At 38.8% G+C, this 21,144-nt stretch overlaps 1 protein-coding gene across 1 annotated transcript in view; it reads right to left on the minus strand.

The window, feature by feature from the left end:
- NSF (N-ethylmaleimide sensitive factor, vesicle fusing ATPase) overlaps positions 1–21,144 on the minus strand; it is a 191,256-nt gene that overhangs the window by 78,948 nt on the left and 91,164 nt on the right. The window contains 3 exon segments of the mRNA XM_036755634.1: positions 580–736; positions 13,958–14,053; positions 20,570–20,757. Of these exon segments, the coding sequence (XP_036611529.1) occupies positions 580–736; positions 13,958–14,053; positions 20,570–20,757 (441 nt within the window).

A 21,144-nucleotide genomic window follows, 5' to 3' on the forward strand; every position in this document is an offset into this window, starting at 1 on the left:
CTGACACTAAACTTTATCCACAAGATTATGCAACTTTCCCATATCTATTACAAGATACAGAACTTATGATGGAAAGCTATGAAAAATTCTCTCTAGAAAGGCTCTGTTCATCTGTCTCACATGGTAAAAGTGAATTTGTACCACTGATAAAGAAGGTATTTGGCACCTTTTCTTTCTTCCAATATGTAAAACCCTTGAGGTGCCACAAGAAAAGAAAATTTTTTAAACTAGAGTCCTTACCTTCAAAGTACTGGTAATCTGGTTGGAAAGACTAGAGCACCACAGCAAAATAATTAGAAAGTAACAGAGAACCATAATCTAGTGATAAGCAGGTAGTAGGGACCTTGAGTGAAAAAAGAAGTTTAGAGGAGGGAGGTGTCATAAATGCTGTCCTATGAAACTACTAATAGCAGGAAAACATCAAGTTATGTGCAATATGACTGTAAAATACATCATTTTAGATACTAAATGTCATATTTTTTTTTAAAACTCTAAGTATTCATAAAAAGGCTATGATTCTGTATCACTCTCATGTTCTATTTCTTGCTATTGACACTTTAGCCCATCACCTTTTCTTACCTTCCAAAAGAACGCTAACCAAAGGTGTTCGGTCACTGTTTTTAGTCTGCTGTACCAACAGCTCGCCATCTTCTAGCACTCTAGTGACTGGGTCACCCCATTTGATGATACCGTTCATGATGTAACTTGCATAATCCTCTTGGTTTGTTCCAAATGCCTGTTTTGGAAAAGGGTAGTTCAAAGAACAGTAGTCATCAGAATGAAAGAAAAGAAAGAAAGGAAGAAAGAAAAGCATTTAAAAGGCACAGGAGATCATTAGCAATTACCAGTGTACTAAAAGTGCTCAGTACCATCTTGAATTAATGTAACAAGCCTTAAAAGCAAAAGTCTGGGTTGTAATTGCCCACTTACCGTTTTGCCCTTAGGACAAAAAAAAAAATCTCAAATACAACTTTTAGTGATTTGGAGTGGTTTCCAAATGTTTTTGATCCTGCACCCCATTAGTAAAATATTTCTGATCACATACCCCAATATATTTATTCATATGAATATTATACTATATAAACACATAATATATATTTGTTTATAAATGATATACATGCACTACTGTACAAACATAGTATACATTATAAAACATAGCAAAAAATTTAAGAATGAGATAAAATAAACAGTATTTTAAATTATTTTATTTATTGACAGTACAAAAACATTTTTGTGCTTCCCAAAACAAATTAGTTAATATTTTCAGTGAGAGGAATGTGATCAAATAGGCTTCATTATTTTTTTTAAATCTTGAAGGTATGGTTCTAAGATCAATTTACTTCAATCTTGAGTTTTAACATCTGTCAGAGCTGATGAAGACGCCTCACAAAGATGCAGAGATCCAAATGGAAGAGGTGTATTGTTGAATGCACTTATTAAATCACAATATTTATTTTTTTATTACAATCCACCACAAGTATGCAAAGCTGTTTGTTGAAATTTGGCTAATAAATTACCATCTTGATTTCAGTGGTCAGATGGCAGATACCCTGTCAGTCAGTCAATAAACATTTATTATAATATTTATTACATTATTTTATATAATAACATAATTGTATTATTTATTATGATAAATGTTTATTAAGCATCTACTATGTGCCAGGCATGGTTCTGGGATACAAAAAGAGGCAAAAGACAGCACCTATCCTGAAGCAGCTCACAGTCTAATGGTGGAGGATACAAATAAACATGTAAAATAAACTATATAAAGGATTTATAGGAAATAGTTCACAGAGGGAAGGCACTAGAATTAAGAACAGTTTGGAAAGATGGCATTTTAGTCAACACTTAAAGGAAGCCAGGGACACCAGTAGGTGGAGCAGAAGAGGAAGAGCATTCCAGGCATGGAGGACAGACAGAGAGAATGCCCAAAGCCAAGAGATGGAATGTCTGATTCATGGAACACTGGACTGAAGAGGAGTAAGGTGTAAGAAGACTGGAAAGGTATGGGGGAGCTAGGTTATGAAGGGCTTGGAACACAAAACAGAGGATATTCGATTCCACAGGTGATAGGAAGCCACTGGAGTTTACTGATGTGGTTGAAGCTGTGCTTTAGTAAAATCATTTTAGTGACTGAATGGCAAATGGATTGAGGTAAAAGAAAGACTTGGATTGGAATAATGGAATGGTGGACCCACTAGCAGGCTATTGCAACAATCTAGGGCTGAGGTGGTTAGGGTTGAGTTAGAGTGGTATCAGACAGAAGGGGGCATATTCAAGAGATGTTATAAAGGTAAAACAAACAGACCTTGTCAACAGCTTGGATTGGTGGTGGGGGATGAGAGAGAGTGAGGGATGCAGGATGACTCCTAGACTGCCAACATAGGAGACTAGGAGGACGGCATTGCCCTTGATAGTAAGAGGAAAGATGGGGGCAGGAGAGAGTTTGAGGGAAAGATAACAAGTTCTGGTTTGGACATATTGAGTTTAAGATGACTTACTGGACATTTCATTCAAGATGCCTGAAAGGCAGTTGGAAATATGAAATTGGAGGTCAGCAGAGAGGTAGGGGCAGGATAGGTAGATCTGAGAATCATCAGCATAGGGATGGTAATTAAATCCATGGGAGCCGATGAGATCACCAAGTGAAATAGTATAGAGGGAGAAGAGAAGAGGCCCAGGACAGAACCCTGGGAGACACCTAAGCTTAGAGGGCATGATCTGGATGAGGATCCAGCAAAGGAAGCTGAAAAGGAGCAATTAGATAGGTAGGAGGAGAACCAGGAAAAGACTGACATCCCAAAAACCTAGAGAGAAGAGAGTACAGGAGGAGAGTGATCAACAGTGTCAAAGGCCACAGAGAATGAGAACTGAGAAAAGGCCATTGGATTTGGCAACTAAGAGATCATCACCAACTTTGGATAGAGAAGTTTTGATGGAATGATAACATAAGCAGTTAAGAAGAAGGTGAGAGGAGAGAAAGTGGAGACCTCTTATCACAGATGGCCTTATCAAGGAGGTTAGCCACAGAGGTCAGATGAGATACAGGAGGATAGTTAGCAGAGACAAAAAGATCCAATGAGGATTGTTTGAGGATGGGGGCTCCTGGTATGTTTGTAGACAGGAAATGAACCAGTAGTGAGTAGTATTCAAGATAAGTGATAGACTGGGGAGGACAGAAGAGGCAATCTGTTGGAAGAGACAGGATAGAATAGGATCACTTGAGGAGCCAGGGGAGTTAGCTTTGATAAGGAGTATGACTGCCTCATCACGAGAAACAACGTTGAGGAGATAGTGGCAGAAGTTATTTAAGTGATGAAATGAGGAAGAGGAAAGAAGAGAGACTAATGACTAATATTTTTTTCTAAAAATATGAGGCAAAGTTCTCTGCTGAGGGTGGGGGAAGGACGAAAACAAAGAGCCACTGTGGAGAGTGGGCTAGTGAGTTAATAAGGAGGTAAAGTAAGATTGCTTAGCAGGGAAGGTCCGGTTGAGGTTGTGATGGAAAGATCAAGGGAATAACTATCGTTGTGTGCAGCTGAGGTGGGGTGGAGGAGCAGCTCATGAGAAGGGAATAGGCTGAGGAACTGAGTGCTTAGGGAGTTTGAGGGAGTCAGGATGTTTGCTGAAGTCCCCTAGTATGAGGACAGAAGTTGGGGAGAAGGGAAAACTTGTGAGCCACATACTCAACTTACTAAATTAGGGGAGAGACCCGGAGGTCTCCAGACAGTAGCTACCAAGACTTTGATTAGGTGGTAGAGATGAACCGCATGAACCTCAGGAAAAATTACTGAATGACAGAGGTGGTGGTGGTTCTCAACATCATGACTGTGGTGGTGGCAGGAGGTGGAAGTTGCCTTGTATGCTGGCATAGATGGAACTTGGCCTGGTCTTCGGGTGGCATGGCAACCAGTGGTAGATTCCAGTGCAGGGGGAAGCCCCCTTGGGGGTCTTTGGTTTGGCCCCTTGCCACCTTCCTTCAGAGCACATGAACCCAGAGTTCTGGGTTCTCTTCTTGATCTTCTCACCTGAGACAGGAGAGAATGCAGTGCATCCAGAAGTGGTAGACTCCCAGGACAGGGAAAAGGTGCTTTAGGACAAGATGGAAGATACCCAGCCCAGTCCCTGGCCATCTTCTCTTAGTTAGAAAGGAGTCTTTAAAACAACATTTTGTTCTACTGAAACAAAAGCTTTTTCTGCAATCAAACAATAAGCATAATAGGGACTTTTATCCTCTACAATTTCCATGCAATTATGAAATGGTAAAGATATAGTCCATCATTGAATACTATTCACAAAAACCTACTTGTTCCCTATAAATGCCCACAATAAGGATGCCCTTATAAAAACGGGGAATTAAGCATATAGGCTGGTAGTTATTGACGTACTCACTCCCAGTTCTGGCTTTAACAAGGTATTAGTATGACTGCACACATTTAGTGTATTCCCATCCTTTAGATGATACCTTGTGCACCAACTCTTCAATTACCCTCACAATAGTGTCTTTTCCAAAATGGAGATCCTCCACATATATTTGGTCTAATTTGGCCATTTTTCTAGGGGTTTTTGGTTTTGGGTTTTTTTTTTTCCCATTTCTGCACCACTTATTAACATCTGATACTGTGATGCTAAATCCAAGTGCAGTGGTTCTAATGTCCTTGAGGGCAAAAAGTTTATCATAACAATCTTTGCAGCTTTTTTTCCTTCAGTTTGTAGTCACCTTCAATATTCATCCTGAAATACCATTTGAATGGCTTTCCTCAAACTGGGTCTCCTGCCAAACTTTCTTTAAGCTGATTTTACCCTCTGGTGCTTCTCTCTCCATTATGAGATGATACTTCTCATAATCATCCATCACTTTTTCGAAAGATTTTATAAATCGATTTACATTCTAAACCAGTATTGTCTTTGGCTCCCTTCTCTGCCTGGCAAATATGGCAAAGTCTGCTAAGGAGCTTTCTGGGCTTTTCTGCGCTTCTTGCTGTAGCAATTGATGATATCAGTTAAATTCCATTTCCCATTTTAATTATCATTGGTTATTTAAACAGGTCAGGATTAAATTATTTCAATTGTATGTTATATCTTTTTCTCTATTTCTCTATATTCTTTCTTCTGCTTTTTTTTTTTTTAACTAATTCTGATCTTTGTTCTGACAAGTCAATGGTCTGACTTCACAGATAATTAATTTGGGAATTTCCCAAATCAACAATGAGTCTTTTCTTGTCTGTTTAAATGTAATCAATAAATGTAATTTCATTTTGTGTGTGTGATGTTATTTGTTGCTCACCATGTCCAGGGCTTACCAGTTTCTGGTCACTTCCAAACCATGCTGCCTGTACACAAGTCCTCTGCCTTGCACCAGGACTATGGATGGCTGCTTCTGGGACCCCAGGCTTGATAAGCATGCTTTCATTTTCCCTAGTCCAGAACCAGGTCACCATATATAACACCTCCTGGCCATCTCTGAACCACGCTACTTCAAACATACCCTCCTCTGTGTCTTTATTCTTACTCTGCCCCCGCTCTCCCATATGTGTTGTCTTCACCTAACAGAATGTAAGCTTCCAGGGTACAGGGACTGCCTCATTTTGATATTGGTATTCAGAGTGCTTGGCATATGCTAAGAGCTCACTAAATGCATTTTAATTCATTCATTCATTTTCTCAAAGAACGTTTTCATGATGTCAAGATATGTGAAGTTTCTGGATAGTCTACAAATCTTTGGCCTTTGCCTCTCCTTCATATATTTCTTACCATCTTTACCTTTTTCTGCCTTCACATTAAAGTCACAGTTATCAGTATATGCCGATTAAACTTGGATGGTGTTATTGAGTTCTTCACAAAATTTATTAACTTCATCTTCTAGAACCAATGTTGGTGCATAAGCTTCAGTTATTTCACTGTGGTCTTTAGCAAATGTTTATCCTAAGTACTCAGTAGCAGATGTCAAGATAGCCCATAAAATAAAATTTCTTGTTGCATTTGCACATATAACAGTTAACTTTGCTTTTCTTTCCTTCTCTAAGACAGGGCTTCTTAAACTTTTTCCACTCATGACTCCTTCAGTGCTTCTTAAACTTCTTAAACCCATGTGGGGTTGAGACCCACAGCTTAAGAAACACTGCCTAAGGCATGCCTGTTGGACCATCATTACATTTACCTGCAACTTCCTTCTTTCCTTTAGTTCATGTATAATGAGAATGCTAGAATCAATATCATTCAGATTCTGCAGTAGTATGTCTACTCAATCACTGGACATGGACCTCACATTTAGATTCCTTAAAGTTATATAAAAGTCTTGGGTTTTTTTTTTGTTAAGTTGTTTTTCAGTCACGTCTGACCCTTCATGAACCTGTTTGGGGTTTTCTTGGCAAAGGTACTGGAGTGATTTGCCATTTACTTCTCCAGTTCATTTTACAGATGAAGAAACTGAGGCAAACTGACTTGCCCAGGGTCACACAGTTAGTAAATGTCTGAGGCCAGATTTGAACTCACAAAGAGGAAACTTCCTGATTCCAGGCCTGGCACTCTATCCACTATGCCACCTAGCTGCTCATATTAAAGTTTAGAGTCAGTTTAGCATCTAAAAACTATCTGATTTTTAGCACCCTCTGTTCCCCTTTCCACCAATTAGCTAGTCACTTCAGACACTAAAGTAATCCACATTGGACTAAGAGTCATTTTGTACTGGCAAAGCCTATTAAGTCCAAGTTGTGTACAGGGAACCAGAATAAGAAAATACCTACAAGGTCAATAACCCAATAGAAATTTAACTCCAAGTTCGAGAGAAGGGAAAGTCCACTGACATAGCAGGATAGTCACTTTAAAGACTAGGCTGACATGATAGTCAGAATCTGAGGGCGATAATAGTAGTCACTGGGAGATGACTGGTTTTTCTGACCTGGTAATAATCCTCACTTCCTAAAAGACTGCGAAGTCCTGGTCTAGGACCATCTCCATAAAGAACAGGGAAGCATCAAGCTTCAGCTTCAGATGTCCTTGAACATCTGTACAAATGTATTTTTCTATGGTAACAATAAAAAGGATGATGGTAGATTGATTGTTGCTGAGCACACATTTGTGCCACATCTAATACCTGAGGAGCCTCTCAGGTTCAGGGGTCCTCTGAAACCAAATCTGGTGTATTGTTCAGACCATGTCCAGCCTTTCCAGCATTCAGGACCTGCTGTTTATGACCATCTACTACAGCCTTCTGGAGCTTATGGTAACCTCCAAGCCCCGAATTAATATCAAAGTTGAATTTTGGGGGGCTTTACCTCTTACCTGAACTCTTATAAAAGCTTTATTATAAATGTAAGCTCCTTACTTCTAATCTCCCTACTTCATTCCATCCTTTAGATTTCTGCAAAATAATTTTGCTAATGTGCATGTCTGATCAGGTAACCCATTTGCACAAAAACATTCAGTGGTCCCCAATACCTACCAATCAAAATATATACATCGGAGAATGGATTTAAAGTTTTCCCATCATCTGGCTCCAAACTATTTCTCTACCTTACTTTATACTGTTCCCCTTCAGGAATTCTGTATTCTAGTCAAACAAGAATTTTGCCCATTCCCCATTCTTGCAATGTATTTACCCCTATGTCTCTCCTTGCTGAAATCTTTCACTTTCTTAAGGGACTAAAGGAATTGGGTCTGGGTAGCCTAAAGAACACCAGACTTAGTGGGGGACAAGAAAATAACTATCTTCAAGTATCTGAAAGACTGTCACGTGGGAAAGATATTAAGTTTGCTCAGTTTGGCCCCAGGGGACAGAATCCTCCCAAACCACAGTTATGCACCTTGATATTGCCTTAACTGGGAAGCTGGGTCTTCCCTTAAGAAGGTGAATGCATGAGGGTGGAGCCAAGATGGTAGAGAGAGGCCAGGAAATTGTGCGAGCGCTCCCAGTTTCCCTCGGAAACAATGTTAAATCAAGCCTCTAAAAGAATTCTGGAGTGACAGAATACAAAAAAAGACAGAGTGAAACAATTTGCCAATCCAAGACAAATTAGAAGGACTTCAGGAAAGGTCTGTCTCACTTGGGCAAAAGGGGAGTACAGCCCAGTGAGGGTGGTATCCAGACAAGCCAGTGGGAGGTTCTTAGCCACAGCCAGTGGTACAGCAGGCCAGCAGGGCACAACAGATGCAACTAGGTTGGACCACCCTAGTGCAGTGGGCAAGCTACTAGCCCCAGAGGGCTGATCCAAGTACCAAATCCCAAACCAAGAACTAAGGTTGAAAATGTAAGAAAAGAGAAAACACCAAACAAATTAAGAAATTCCCTCTAACATCACAATGACGATACTGTCTAAATTAATTTACTTGCGCTGTGCCAATTAAACTACTCAAGGATTACTTTTTAGAACAACTACTTTCTAGAATTTCTAGAAAAATAATGTCAAGAATCTCAAGGGAAGTAATGCAAATGTAGAAAAAAAAATAGTTTAGCAGCACCAGATCTCAAACTGCATTACAAAACAGTAATCATCAAAACAATTGGTACTGGTTAAAAAACAGAAAAGTTTATTAATGGAACAGATTAGGTACATAACATTCAGGAGTAAACCTGAAGCTCCAACTGCTGGACAAAAACCTCATAATTCGACAAAAACTACTAGGAAAAATGGAAAGCTATTTAGGTTCAGATCAACACTTCACATCACATACAGTAATAACCTCCAAATGTATACAAGAACTGTATACAAATGACCCTAATATAAATAAATTACTAGAGAATGAAAGCAACTTTTTGCAGCTAGGATAGGGAGCAATTTGGACCAAACAAAGAAGAGATAAGGTCATAGAAAATTTTGAATATGTTAAGATTGAATAAGAATCAATGTCCATAGGTAAGTTACCAAAGGAGATGAACAGGCATTTCTCAACTGAAGAAATGTAAGTTATCAACAAAAAGAGAAAAAAAAATCTTCGAATCACTAATAAAAAGAGACAGGTAAGCTGACCAACTCTAAGGTTCCACTTCATACCTGTGAAATTGGCAAAGATGACCAATAAGGAAAACTGCAACTGTTAGAGCATCTGTGGAAGGAGAGGTCTGATAATAAACTTCTGGGGGACCTGTGAACTAGTTCAACCATTCTGGAAAGTAACTTAAAACTATACCCCAAAAGTCACCATGCATTACATACCCTTTAACCCAGTGATACCATTATTAGGCAAAAAGATTAAAGAAAGAGGCAAAGGACCCAAATACACAAAAATAATACAAATACACAAAAAGGAGTATTTCCAATGTGGCAAAGAACTGGAAAGAAAGTGGGTGTTCATCAGCTGGGGAATGGATGAACAAATTATGATATATCAATGTACTGGGTTAATATTGTGCTCTAAGAAATGGTGACAGGAATAGATTCAAAGAAACCTGGGATGATTTATGTGAACTGATGCAGAGTTAAGTGAGCAAGAGGGCGGCTAGGTGATGCAGTGGATAAAGTGTCAGGCCTAGAATCAGGAAAATTCATATTCCTGAGTTCAAATCTGGCCTCAGACATTTACTAGCTATGACCCTGGGCAAGTCACTTAACTCTGTTTTCCTCAGTTTCCTCATCTGTAAAATGAGTCAGAGAAAGAAACAGTAAAGCACTCTTTTCAAGAAAACCCCAGATGGATTCATGAAGCGTCAGACATGACCGAAATGACTGAATGACAAAGTGAGCAGAATTAAGAAAACTATTTTTACAATGACCACAGTGCTGCAAAGGAAAATAACTTTAAAAGATGTAATAACTCCTATCAATAACATGACCGATCATCACTCCAGAGGATGGATGATAGAGCATACCTCCCACCACTTGGTGAAGACAGACTGTAGGCACAGAATAAACACCTTTCTGGACATGACCATTACAACATAAATTCATTTGCTAGAGAAAAAGAGAGAGAGAGAGAGAGAGAGAGAGAGAGAGAGAGAGAGAGAGAGAGAGAGAGAGAGAGAGAGAGAACAGTGTGTGTGTGTGTGTGTGTGTTTTACAAAGAAGAGCTTTTATTTGGGAGGAGGTAGATAGGACAATGAAGTGGGCTAGTTGACACCCAAAAAGGGGGGAGGAAGAGGAAAAAGAATAGTTCTTTAATGAAATATTTTTAAAATACACAGAGAAGACTAAAAAGGAATTAAGAAGGAGATAGTTTGCAACTAAAATAAGCACCATGTAAGTATGGCTAATTTCGTTGTCCAGAATATGGAAGGTGATAGGACTCTGTACTGGACTCCAATCAGACCACACAGAAGGACTGTGTTTAGTTCTGGAAGCCCATTTTAAGAGAGACATTTACACACTCCAGAGAAAAGTAACAAGTCTGGAAACTGTCAAATGAAACATTCCTCAGTTCAGAACACTTGGCTTTGTAAACACTTAAGGAAAATACAATCATTACCTTCAACTATCTAAAAGGCACATATGGAAGAAGTTCTGGATTTATTTAGGCAAATTTGGGAATCAATGGATGGAAGTTTAAATAGAGAATAATTTTGATTCAACAAGGAAGAACTTTCTAAGATTTTTTTTTAAATTTAATTTATTTAATATATTTAGTTTTCAGCATTGATTTTCACAAGAGTTTGAATTACAAATTTTCTCCCCATTTCTACCCTCCCCCCCACTCCAAGATGGCATATATTCTGGTTGTCCTGTTCCCCAGTCAGCCCTCCCTTCTGTCACCCCACTCTCCTCCCATCCCCTTTTCCCTTCCCTTCTTGTAGGGCAAGATAAATTTCTATGCCCCATTGCCCACGTATCTTATTTTCTAGTTGCATGCAAAAAAACTTTTTTTTTTGTTTTTGAACATCAGTTTTTAAAACTCTGAGTTCCAAATTCTCTCCCCTCTTCCCTTCCCACCCACCCTCCCCAAGAAGTCAAGCAATTCAACATAGGCCACACGCATATCATTACATAAAATCCTTCCACAATACTCATGTTGTGAACGACTAACTATATTTTGCTTCTTCCTAACCTATCCCCCTTTATTGAATTTTCTCCCTTGACTCTGTCCCTTTTCAACAGTGCTTGTTTTTGATTACCTCCTCCCCCATCTGCCCTCCCTTCTATATCCCCCTTTTTTTATCTTCTTCCTCCTTCTTTCCTGTGGGGTAAGATACCCAATTGAGTGTGTATGGTATTCCCTCCTCAGGTCAAATCTGATGAGAGCAAGATTCACTTATTCCCCCTCACCTGCCTTCTCTTCCCTTCCTACAGAACTGCTTTTTCTTGCCACTTTTATGTGAGATAATTTATCCTATTCTATCTCTTCCTTTCTCCCTCTCTCATCCCTTAATTTGACTTTATTTCTTTTAGATATCATCCCTTCATCTTCAACTCACCCTGTGCCCTCTCTCTCTCTCTCTCTCTCTCTCTCTCTCTCTCTATATATATATATATATATATATATATATATATACACACACACACATACGTATATACATACATACACACACACATACACATATACATATATACATATACATATATATATATATATATGCATATTCCCTTCAGCTACCCTAATACTGAGGTCTCATGAATCATACACACCATCTTTCCATGAAGGAATGTAAACAAAACAGTTCAACTTCAGTAAGTCCCTTGCAATTTCTTTTTCTTGTTCTTTTTCTTGATTACCTTTTCATGCTTCTCTTGATTCCTGTGTTTGAAAGTCAAATTTTCTATTCAGCTCTGGTCTTTTCACTGAGAAAGCTTGAAAGTCCTCTACTTCATTGAAAATCCATATTTTGCCTTGGAGCATGATACTCAGTTTTGTTGGGTAGGTGATTCTTGGTTTTCATCCTAGCTCAATAGACCTCCAGAATATCGTATTCTAAACCCTTTGATCTCTTAATGTAGAAGCTGCTAGATCTTGGGTTATTCTTATTGTGTTTCCACAATACTCAAATTGTTTCTTTCTGGCTGCTTGTAATATTTTCTCCCTGATCTGGGAGCTCTGGAATTTGGTGACAATATTCCTAGGAGATTTCTTTTGGGGATCTATTTGATTCTTTCAATTTCTATTTTGCCCTGTGGCTCTAGAATATCAGGGCAGTTCTACTTGATAATTTCTTGAAAGATGATATCTAGGCTCTTTTTTTGATCATGGCGTTCAGGTAGTCCAATAATTTTTAAATTATCCCTCCTGGATCTATTTTCCAGGTCAGTAGTTTTTCTAATGAGATATTTGACATTGTCTTCCACTTTTTCATTCCTTTGGTTCTGTTTTATAATATCTTGATTTCTCATAAAGTCACTAGCTTCCACTTGCTCCAATTAATTTTTAAGGTAGTATTTTCTTCAGTGGTCTTTTGGACCTCCTTTTCCATTTGGCTAATTCTGCCTTTCAAGGCATTCTTTTCCTCATTGGTTTTTGGGAGCTCTTTTGCCATTTGAGTTAGTCTATTTTTTAAGGTGGTGTTTTCTTCAGTATATTTTTCAGTATTTTTTGGGGTCTCCTTTAGCAAATCATTGCCTTGTTTTTCATGGTTTTCTCACATCCTTCTCATTTCTCTTCCCAATTTCTCCTCTACTTCTCTAACTTGCTTTTCCAACTCCTTTTTGAGCTCTTCCATGGCCTGAGACCAGTTCATGTTTTTCTTGGAGGCTTTTGTTGTAGGCTCTTTTACTTTGTTGACTTCTTCTGGCTGTATGTTTTGGTCTTGTCACCAAAGAAAGATTCCAAAGTCTGAGACTGAATCTGGGTGTGTTTTCGCTGCCTGGCCATGTTCCCAGCCAACTTACTTGACCCTTGAGTTTTTCAGCGGGGTATGACTGCTTGTAAAGAGTACTTTGTTCCAAGGTTGAGGGGATGCGCTGTTGTTTTCAGAGGTATTACAGCCAGCTCTGCCACACCAGCACTCCTCCTTCCCCAAGAACCCCCAACCTGGACTGGACTCAGATCTTCAGCAGGCTCTGCACTCCTGCTCTGATCTGCCACTTAATTCCTCCCACCAGATGAGCCTGGGATCAGAAGCAACTGCAGCTGTAGTTCTGTAGCTGCCCTACCTCCGCTGCCCCCAGGGCAGTGGCTGAACCCCAGACTCTATCACCCTGTCCCCAGCAGCTTTTCCCACTAACCTTCTCTGTTGTCTTTGGTGTTTGGGGTTTGAGAAGTCTGGTAACTGCTGCAGCTCACTGATTTAGGGCGCTAGGGCCCGCTCTACCCAGCTCCTGGTCTGGTTGGTCCACGCAGCCCACACTGGGCTCTGCTCTGCTCAGCTCCGCCCCGCTCCCAGCTCCACGCAGGATAGACCTCACCCAGAGACCATTCAGGCTGTCCTGGGCTAGAGCCCTGCTTCCCTCCACTATTTTGTGGGTTCTGCAGTTCTTCTCTGTTGTCTTTGGTGTTTGTGGGTTGAGAAGTCTGGCAACTGCCACAGCTCACTGATTCAGGGCACTAGGGCCCGCTCCGCCTGGCTCCTGGTCTGGTTGGTCCACACGGCCCACGCTGGGCTCTGCTCCGCTCCCAGCTCCGTGCGGGATAGACCTCACCTAGCAACCATCCAGGCTGTCCTGGGCTAGAGCCCTGCTTCCCTCTGCTATTTTGTGGGTTCTACAGTTCTAGAATTGGTTCAGAGCCATTTTTTATAGGTTTTTGGCGGGACTTGGCGGGGAGCTCACGCTAGTCCCCGCTTTCCAGCCACCATCTTGGCTCCGCCCCCCCAAACTTTCTAAGAATTAAAGTTGTTAAAAATAGTGTTCCTGGTCATGAGAAACTTTCCAACAAAGGATGGACAATCATTGGTAGAGAATATAACAGAGTACATTCTAACACTCGGTGGGATGTCTAAAATAACCTCTAAGGTCCCTTCCAATTCTGAGTCCAGGGTTCTATGCAATTCACTGAGTACAAAAGCAACACTATCTTTAATAATCACATTGATTAGAGAAGCAATTATTTTTCTCCTGGACCATAGCTGCTGTTTCTTTAGTTCAGTAGACATACTCACTGGTTTGATATCATTTTCCAGAGAAGCAAGGAAGTCTCCTCTTGTCACTTGTAGGCTCTCTGCTTTTTCCATATCCACTTCCACTTTAGTGCTGGCCTAGTTAAAATGGAAAAAAAGTGAAAGACTTTCAGTTTAAGATTGAGGATTATCTATTTAGCAAAGTAACATTAAAAGATTTATAGTTTATAAAGTTTAATGAGATATCAAGCAAACCCTTTAGGCTTTAAAAACTGAGCTTCCAAAAGGAAAAAAAACTGAGTCATTAAAGTTCCTAAGAAATGCAGAACTGTCTTGACATGGATTATCAAACCTTTCAAATCACTTAAAATATCTGTTTATTATCTTCCTAGTTATTTCTGTCCACTAAATGTAATTCTAAAAATTTATCCTTCTAATGTAGGACATATTATAGTTATAGTAGTAATTATAAAACTAGAATTAAAGTTGGAAAAAGTTAATAAAAACATCTTGTAAAAAAGAAGACCTGACTTTTTTTTTGGAAGGGGGGTACAAGGTAATCAGGGTTAAGTGACTTGCCCAAGGTCACACAGCTAGTAAGTATCAAGTGTCTAGTCAGATTTGAACTCAGGTCCTCCCGACTCTAGGGTCAGTGCTCTATTCACCACACCACTCAGCTGCCCAAAAAAATCATTGTTTTCTTTCTTAAGCATTATGATGACATAATAATCACATTGATGGCACTAGCAGCATGATCTAGAATTTATCCAAGTATAAGAAATGAAACTGCTATCAAAGTTATCATCGACACAAGAGGTTTTAATCGTAATGTCATTTACAGAATTTTGAAGGCACAATTCACTTTCAGAGCACTTATTTCTGCAGGCTCAGTCCATCCGACAGTCTGTGCTGAAAGTCTGAACAGTGGAGGTGAGATTTAGAGTCTGATGGTACTTGTAGTGAATTTAGAAGAGTCACAATTTCACAGGTTTCTATTATTGTCATTGGGTTGTTTGCAGCAGTGTCTGTACACTTAGCTCCAAAGGTCCTACTTACTGCTTTCTAGAGAAGCAGAGAGATGTACTATCCACACTACTGATTAGGGTCTTTCTTAACAGCAGCAGGAGCAACAATAAATTTTCTACGTTAAAGGAAGTATGAAAATATTCTCCAGTGTGAACAGAGTTCTCTCTCAACCGTAAAGGGAACAAGACACTGATATCCCATACTTTAAAGAATAAATTTGCTTAAACAAAACTGGCTGTAAAACTAATCTCTGTTAAATAAATCTTACTGATGTCTATTACTAAATTTGAAGACGTTTCTCCATTAAAAAAACCCAAAATTTAGCACCTTGAAACATCCTCTCCAAAAAAAAATTATACATATCTTTTTTCAGTAACTTTAAGTGAAAAAAATAGTCAAGTATATTGCCTCAGTAATAACAACCAAAATGGACCACAGTGCTTTTTCTTAGGTAAAGGTTTATTCATATTTTTCCTATTTGGGGCTCTGCTTTGAGCTGTCAGATACTGTCCTTTTCAGCCATGTGGTTTAAGGCAACTTTTGGTTGGACTCAACATCTCCATGTGAGTAGTACATAAGGATATCACAGAAATTTATCTGGATTAAATAAAATGATACTGTCATAGATTGTTCACTGCATTCTATTAGCTTTAATGAGGCTTCTCTTCTATTGTCCTGTGTCTTTATCCTGACAGTTCGCATTTTGTTTTATACTTACAAGAAAACCAAATTCACATGACAGTTTAAAGGAAAATCTCATCTGCCTAATCCACTTATATGTGCAACAACCCTTGTTTAGAATCCACCAAATAGAGGATGTCTTGTATTACAAGGGGATAGCTTAGAATTCACCTATTTATTATCTTTCTAGTTATTTCTTTAAGTTACAATTAAGAACTTACTGACCAAATTAACTGTGTGAACAATGCCTGAAGGAATATTTGTATGCTATAAAAAATACAATCTATTCTTTAGCATTCCATACATTAAGAAGTTCACCATCATATACAACTATCTCTCAGTCTGTCTGTCTAGCTATACACACACACACACACACACACACACACACACACACACACACACCCCTCATCTGTTCCTTAAAACAAGTCATCAAAAGCCCCCTAATTGTCAACACTGAGCTGGGGGCTAGAATACTAGTCCAGAGCTATGATTCCATCAGTGTTAGAAACTAGTTTCCCTAAGTGCAGTCAGATGTAGATCAGTACTTCCCTGGTCTCCTAGGATTGCAGAGAACTGCCTGGAGCCCTGATAGGTTAAAAAGACTTGCCCTTTGTCACATGGCTAAGAGGCAGGGTTGGAACCTAAGCCCCACAATACAGGATTTTAAAAGCATAATTTTCCTTAATTAGTGAGCTTTTACCATGTTGTATTTATAGCGGCTAAGGAATACAGAAGAAAGGGCTGTACCTTTCAAGTTACACCTGTAATAGTTAATAAAACTTGTATTTCAACACTATCAAATATCAAATGGTCACTCATAAACTTCATAACCTTTTTAATCTGACATTTCATAGGCCTTATCACTCCTCTTAAATTAAAGGCTACCAAGTGACCTTAATAAATCAGATTCAACAACAACAAAAAAACCCCAACAAAATCTTTCTTTCAATCTAGAAATCCTGCTGGGGTAGTCAAATTGCAAATACTGCTAGGAACTCTGATTTTGCTGCCTACGGCTTTTTTTTTTTTTTTTTTTTTTTTTTTTTGGTGCTGGTGGTGGGGATGATGGGTTGGTGGTATGTATTGTTTCCTTATAAAAGTTCAAAGTTATATTATCAATCTTCCACATTTATATGAACAGTTTTCTATGTATACATTAACAAAATGTCACATGAACTTTGGTTATAATACTCTGCCATAAATGTGGGTTCTGGTATACAAATTCTGATAAAGACTTGATGCCCAGGGTTTTATAAAAATTAACTACAAGGCCCAGTTCATGTTCTACAAAATAAGAACCAAGCACTGTCTCAAACACTTGTTCAGCACAGATGATATGAAGCCATATGCCAATTCTAAAAGATAGCTTCCAAATAGAATTGGGATGGATATTGGAAGAGAATATAAATGTTGAAAAAGCCAATTACCACAACAAACAGGTTCAATAAAGATCAAACTACAGACCTACGGCAAATGGAAGTTTTAACTAGGGTAAACACATTCTTTCAATTGAAACAGATTAATGATCCAACAATTAAGAAAAAACTAAGAAAAGCAATTGATTTGTATGTGAAGAGCAGAGAGAGATAAATAGGGGAAAGAGGAGAGAAGAAAAGAAGAAAGGAGAAGGGAGAGACAAGAGAAAGGAGAGAGAGAAAGCTTGGGGGAAGGTGAGTTTTGGAAATTTCCAATGATGAAATTCCCTCTCACAACATAGAGCACCTGTTCTGCAACTTAATGTCTTAGAGAGTTGCCTGGTGAACTGAGAGGTTAAATGAATTTCCCAGGGTCATAGAAATAGGACTTAAATCCAGGTCTTTCTGATTCTGAAGCCAGTTCTCTATCCAATAGAACATAATGCTTCTCAGGGAAAGATAAATTCTTAAAGATATATTTTATAAGCAACAATAATGGGCAAAATTTGTTGGCAAACCAATTTTAATATATTCACCTGCTATTTTAAAACAATATTTCAGCAGAGACCTGCAGCTATCAAGGATAAGGGAACATTATAAAACCCATACTATCTCAAAGCTCTGAATGAAATGTGGTTCCCTGAACTACACGAAAAAGAAATTTTCACTACTATCTACTTATACTGCTCCCACATAGAAAAACTAAAAAATAATTTTTACAATGATCATTAAAATTATAGTTCCTCACTAAAAACTTGGGAACAAAGTATAACTCAGTAGAAAAATCAACACTTCAACAGCAAGTTCAGATGCCTAGAAATAACAACACAATTGCTACTGTCATCAGCTCAAAAAAAGTAATGTTAATAAAACCCCATCCAATTTGTGTCTAATAAAAGGCATGTTCTTTCGTGACAACAAACAGATCCCTTGGACATTTTTAGGACAGGATTATGACCACTAAAAATTTCAGAATATACAAAGGAAAAAACCAAAACCGTGTGTGACAAAGAACAATAAACTATTTAAATGCATGTGTGACATATATCTTAGTGGCTATGAATGACACCACCAGTCACTTATTTATAGACTGAGATAAAAAGTCAATGTGGTGTTTCTCTTTTTTATTCTTTGTATTCTGAAATGTCTGTGCCTGTTGAGGACTGTTACATTCATAATAAAAAAAAAGGGAGGAAAAGTTAATTAGTGGAAGAGTTACTAATCTTGGATCCATGAATTTGGTTTTTAAAAAAAATTTTGATAACTATTTCAGTGTAATTGATTTCTTTTGTATGTTATTCATTTAAAAACATTCTTCTGAGATTAGGTCCATAAACTTCCCCAAACTGCCAGAGGGGTTCATGACACAATAAAGGTTAAGAACCTCTGATGTTGTAGGGGAAGGTGAGTTTACAGGGTCTCCCCTCTATTTCCCCATTTACAATAAGACAATTTGGGTCTGAGAAAATGAGCAAGGCCCCAAAGGTAAAAACAGAATTCACCTTTATCCATAAACTGTCTAAACTTTTGGTGTACCTGATTCAAAAAATAAAAATTTTGTTAAGTAGTAAAATATTGTATCGCAGGTATTGAAATGGTGCATTGTAGATAGTGAGATGGCAAACATACAGCAAAGTTTATACTGGATCCTTAAATGATCTTTGATTTCATCAGCATGAGGGAATTCCTATGGGTTGTGCAAATCATCATAACCCATCTATGACTTAGACAAATCCTATGTACACAAATCAAATGGCAATTAACCAAGTTAAGCAAGCTTGTTAGAAGCAAGATCTGAATTTAAGTCTTTCTGACCCAAGCCCAGCACTCAAGCCACGATGCACCTACAAAACCTGAGAATCTACCTATAACAAAAAGTAATCTTCCCATCTCCAATATATTTAAAAGTTAACTTCCCCTGGCATTCTGAGAGCAGAATCAATTATTTTTCAAGAAACATCCCAATTTTCTACTATGTTAGAAGATTACAATGCGGTACATAATGAATCAGTGGTGACCGCCATCTCTCCTCCAAATCCTGCTACTTGTCTGTATTACTGATACATGACTTAAGATTTAGGTCTGGAAGGGTTTTTGAAGATCATCTAGTATAATTCTCTCATTTTATGGATGAGAAAACTGAGGCCCAGAAAGGTAAAAGCAACTTGTCCAGTGTCATTCTTAAGTGTCAAAATTAGGATTTGAATCCAAGCACTCTGACTCCAAATCCCATCCTCTTTCCAGTCCAGCACAAAAGCATGCTTTTCTCTTCCATTGTGGATAAAAATAAATATATGCGGCATAAAAGCTTATTAGTCATTCTAGGTCTAAATGTTGTCAATCTACCATTATATTTTTTAATTCCCCTTCACTGTTAATTTTTAGCACAGGGATTAATTTAGACAACGTCTAGGAAAAAAAATCATTTTGTAATGACCATATAACTTGTAGTTCCACGTAAAACAAGGAAATAGCCTGTGCTAGGTCACTCTTCTTCCTGGTTCTTTAACTATCAATATCCCACATAATTAAGCCCTTAGCACACCTACTCTTCTTTCCCTTCATATTCACATGAAGAACTCATCGGTTCTGTTTCCTCTATCACTTGTTTGCAGATGATGTCCAACTCCTGATCTAACATATATTGTATTTTGATTTCTTTATATTCTATCTCTTCTTATATGGGTCCTGCCAACACCTAAACCCTAACATGATAAATACTGAATACACGTTAAGGGGTTAATAAAAGCTGAGGAACATTCTGAGGTCTAGAAACACTTAAGACAATTTAAAGAAGTAATCGGAACAAGTCAAGCAAAGGGAAAAATCAAGACTAAGGATCAGGTTCCGGGACTAGTGTTCCAAATCCAAAGGTCATAAATCAGATAATCTCAGAGCTGAAAGTGACTAGAGGTCATTTAGTCCAAACTACAGCTAAAGGGGATGTCCCTCTTCAAGATCTCTGACAAGTGATCATGCTGCCTCTTCCTGAATACTGCTAGTGATAGCAAACACACTATCCAACAAGGCAGCCCATTACACTTCTCTTCTATACTGTTCTAATCATTAAGTGGTAATTCCTTGCACTGTGTGAAATGTGCCTCTCTGAAACTTGCAGCCATTTCTCCTAGTTCTTCCCCTTGGGGCTGAGCAGAATAAATCTCAGTTATCTTCCACATGACAGCCCTTCCCTCCCCCTGTATCTTCTCTTACTGAATCTAAACAATCCCAGTTTCTTCACCAAACCACTGCACAGCATGGTCTCCAGCCATGGTCTCTCACCACCCTGGTTGCACTCCAATTTGTCAATGTCCTTTCGAAAATGTGACACCTAGATGTAATCTGACCAGGATAGAATACTGTACAACACTTCCTCTGTCCTACAAAATATGTTCCTATTAATAAAACCTAGGTTCACTCCATCTCCACTAACTTCCACCTCAGTACCATTCCATTCCCTGGCATGCCCAAGAGGACGTACCACTTCTGTAAGGCTGCCCGACACCTGTTGAATGCAGTTGGAATTACTGACCTTAATATGTCTATTCATTGCAGTGGATTGAGCAGCTCGAACCAGACCCTCTAATTCAGCACCACTGAAGTTCTTGGTCTCCACAGCCAGTTCCTTAATATCCACATCCGCAGCTAAGAGCTGATGTCCTCTCATCCTTGCTGTGTGAATGTGAAGGATCTGCAGCCGACCTTTTTCATCCGGCAAACCTGAAAATTGAAAATGACCAGGTGAGAGGCATAGTGGATAGAAAACCAGCCACAGACCTGGCCAGGCCTGGCTTAAGCCCCAGATCTGACCCACATGAGCTCTATGATCTGGGAGAAATCACTTAACCTTTAAGTGCTCCAGGCAACTGAGATGATTTGTACTGGCAGAGATAACTTCCTCATTAGGAATTCCCTAGAGCAACAAAATCGCAAGTCCAAACACACACAAAGGGAAGGGGGTCACTATCTAGTCTCTAGGTCACTATCAATGGAATGATCCTAATATACATCTTTTCTTTTGAGTATTAGAAGCATCTAAACGCACATGCTTGTCATAAGATGCAATGCCTACTAACATATTCAACAATAGATAATTCTACGCCGCTA

Source organism: Trichosurus vulpecula, chromosome 4 (genome assembly GCF_011100635.1).
Source record: "Trichosurus vulpecula isolate mTriVul1 chromosome 4, mTriVul1.pri, whole genome shotgun sequence".
Taxonomy (NCBI): Eukaryota; Metazoa; Chordata; class Mammalia; order Diprotodontia; family Phalangeridae; genus Trichosurus; species Trichosurus vulpecula.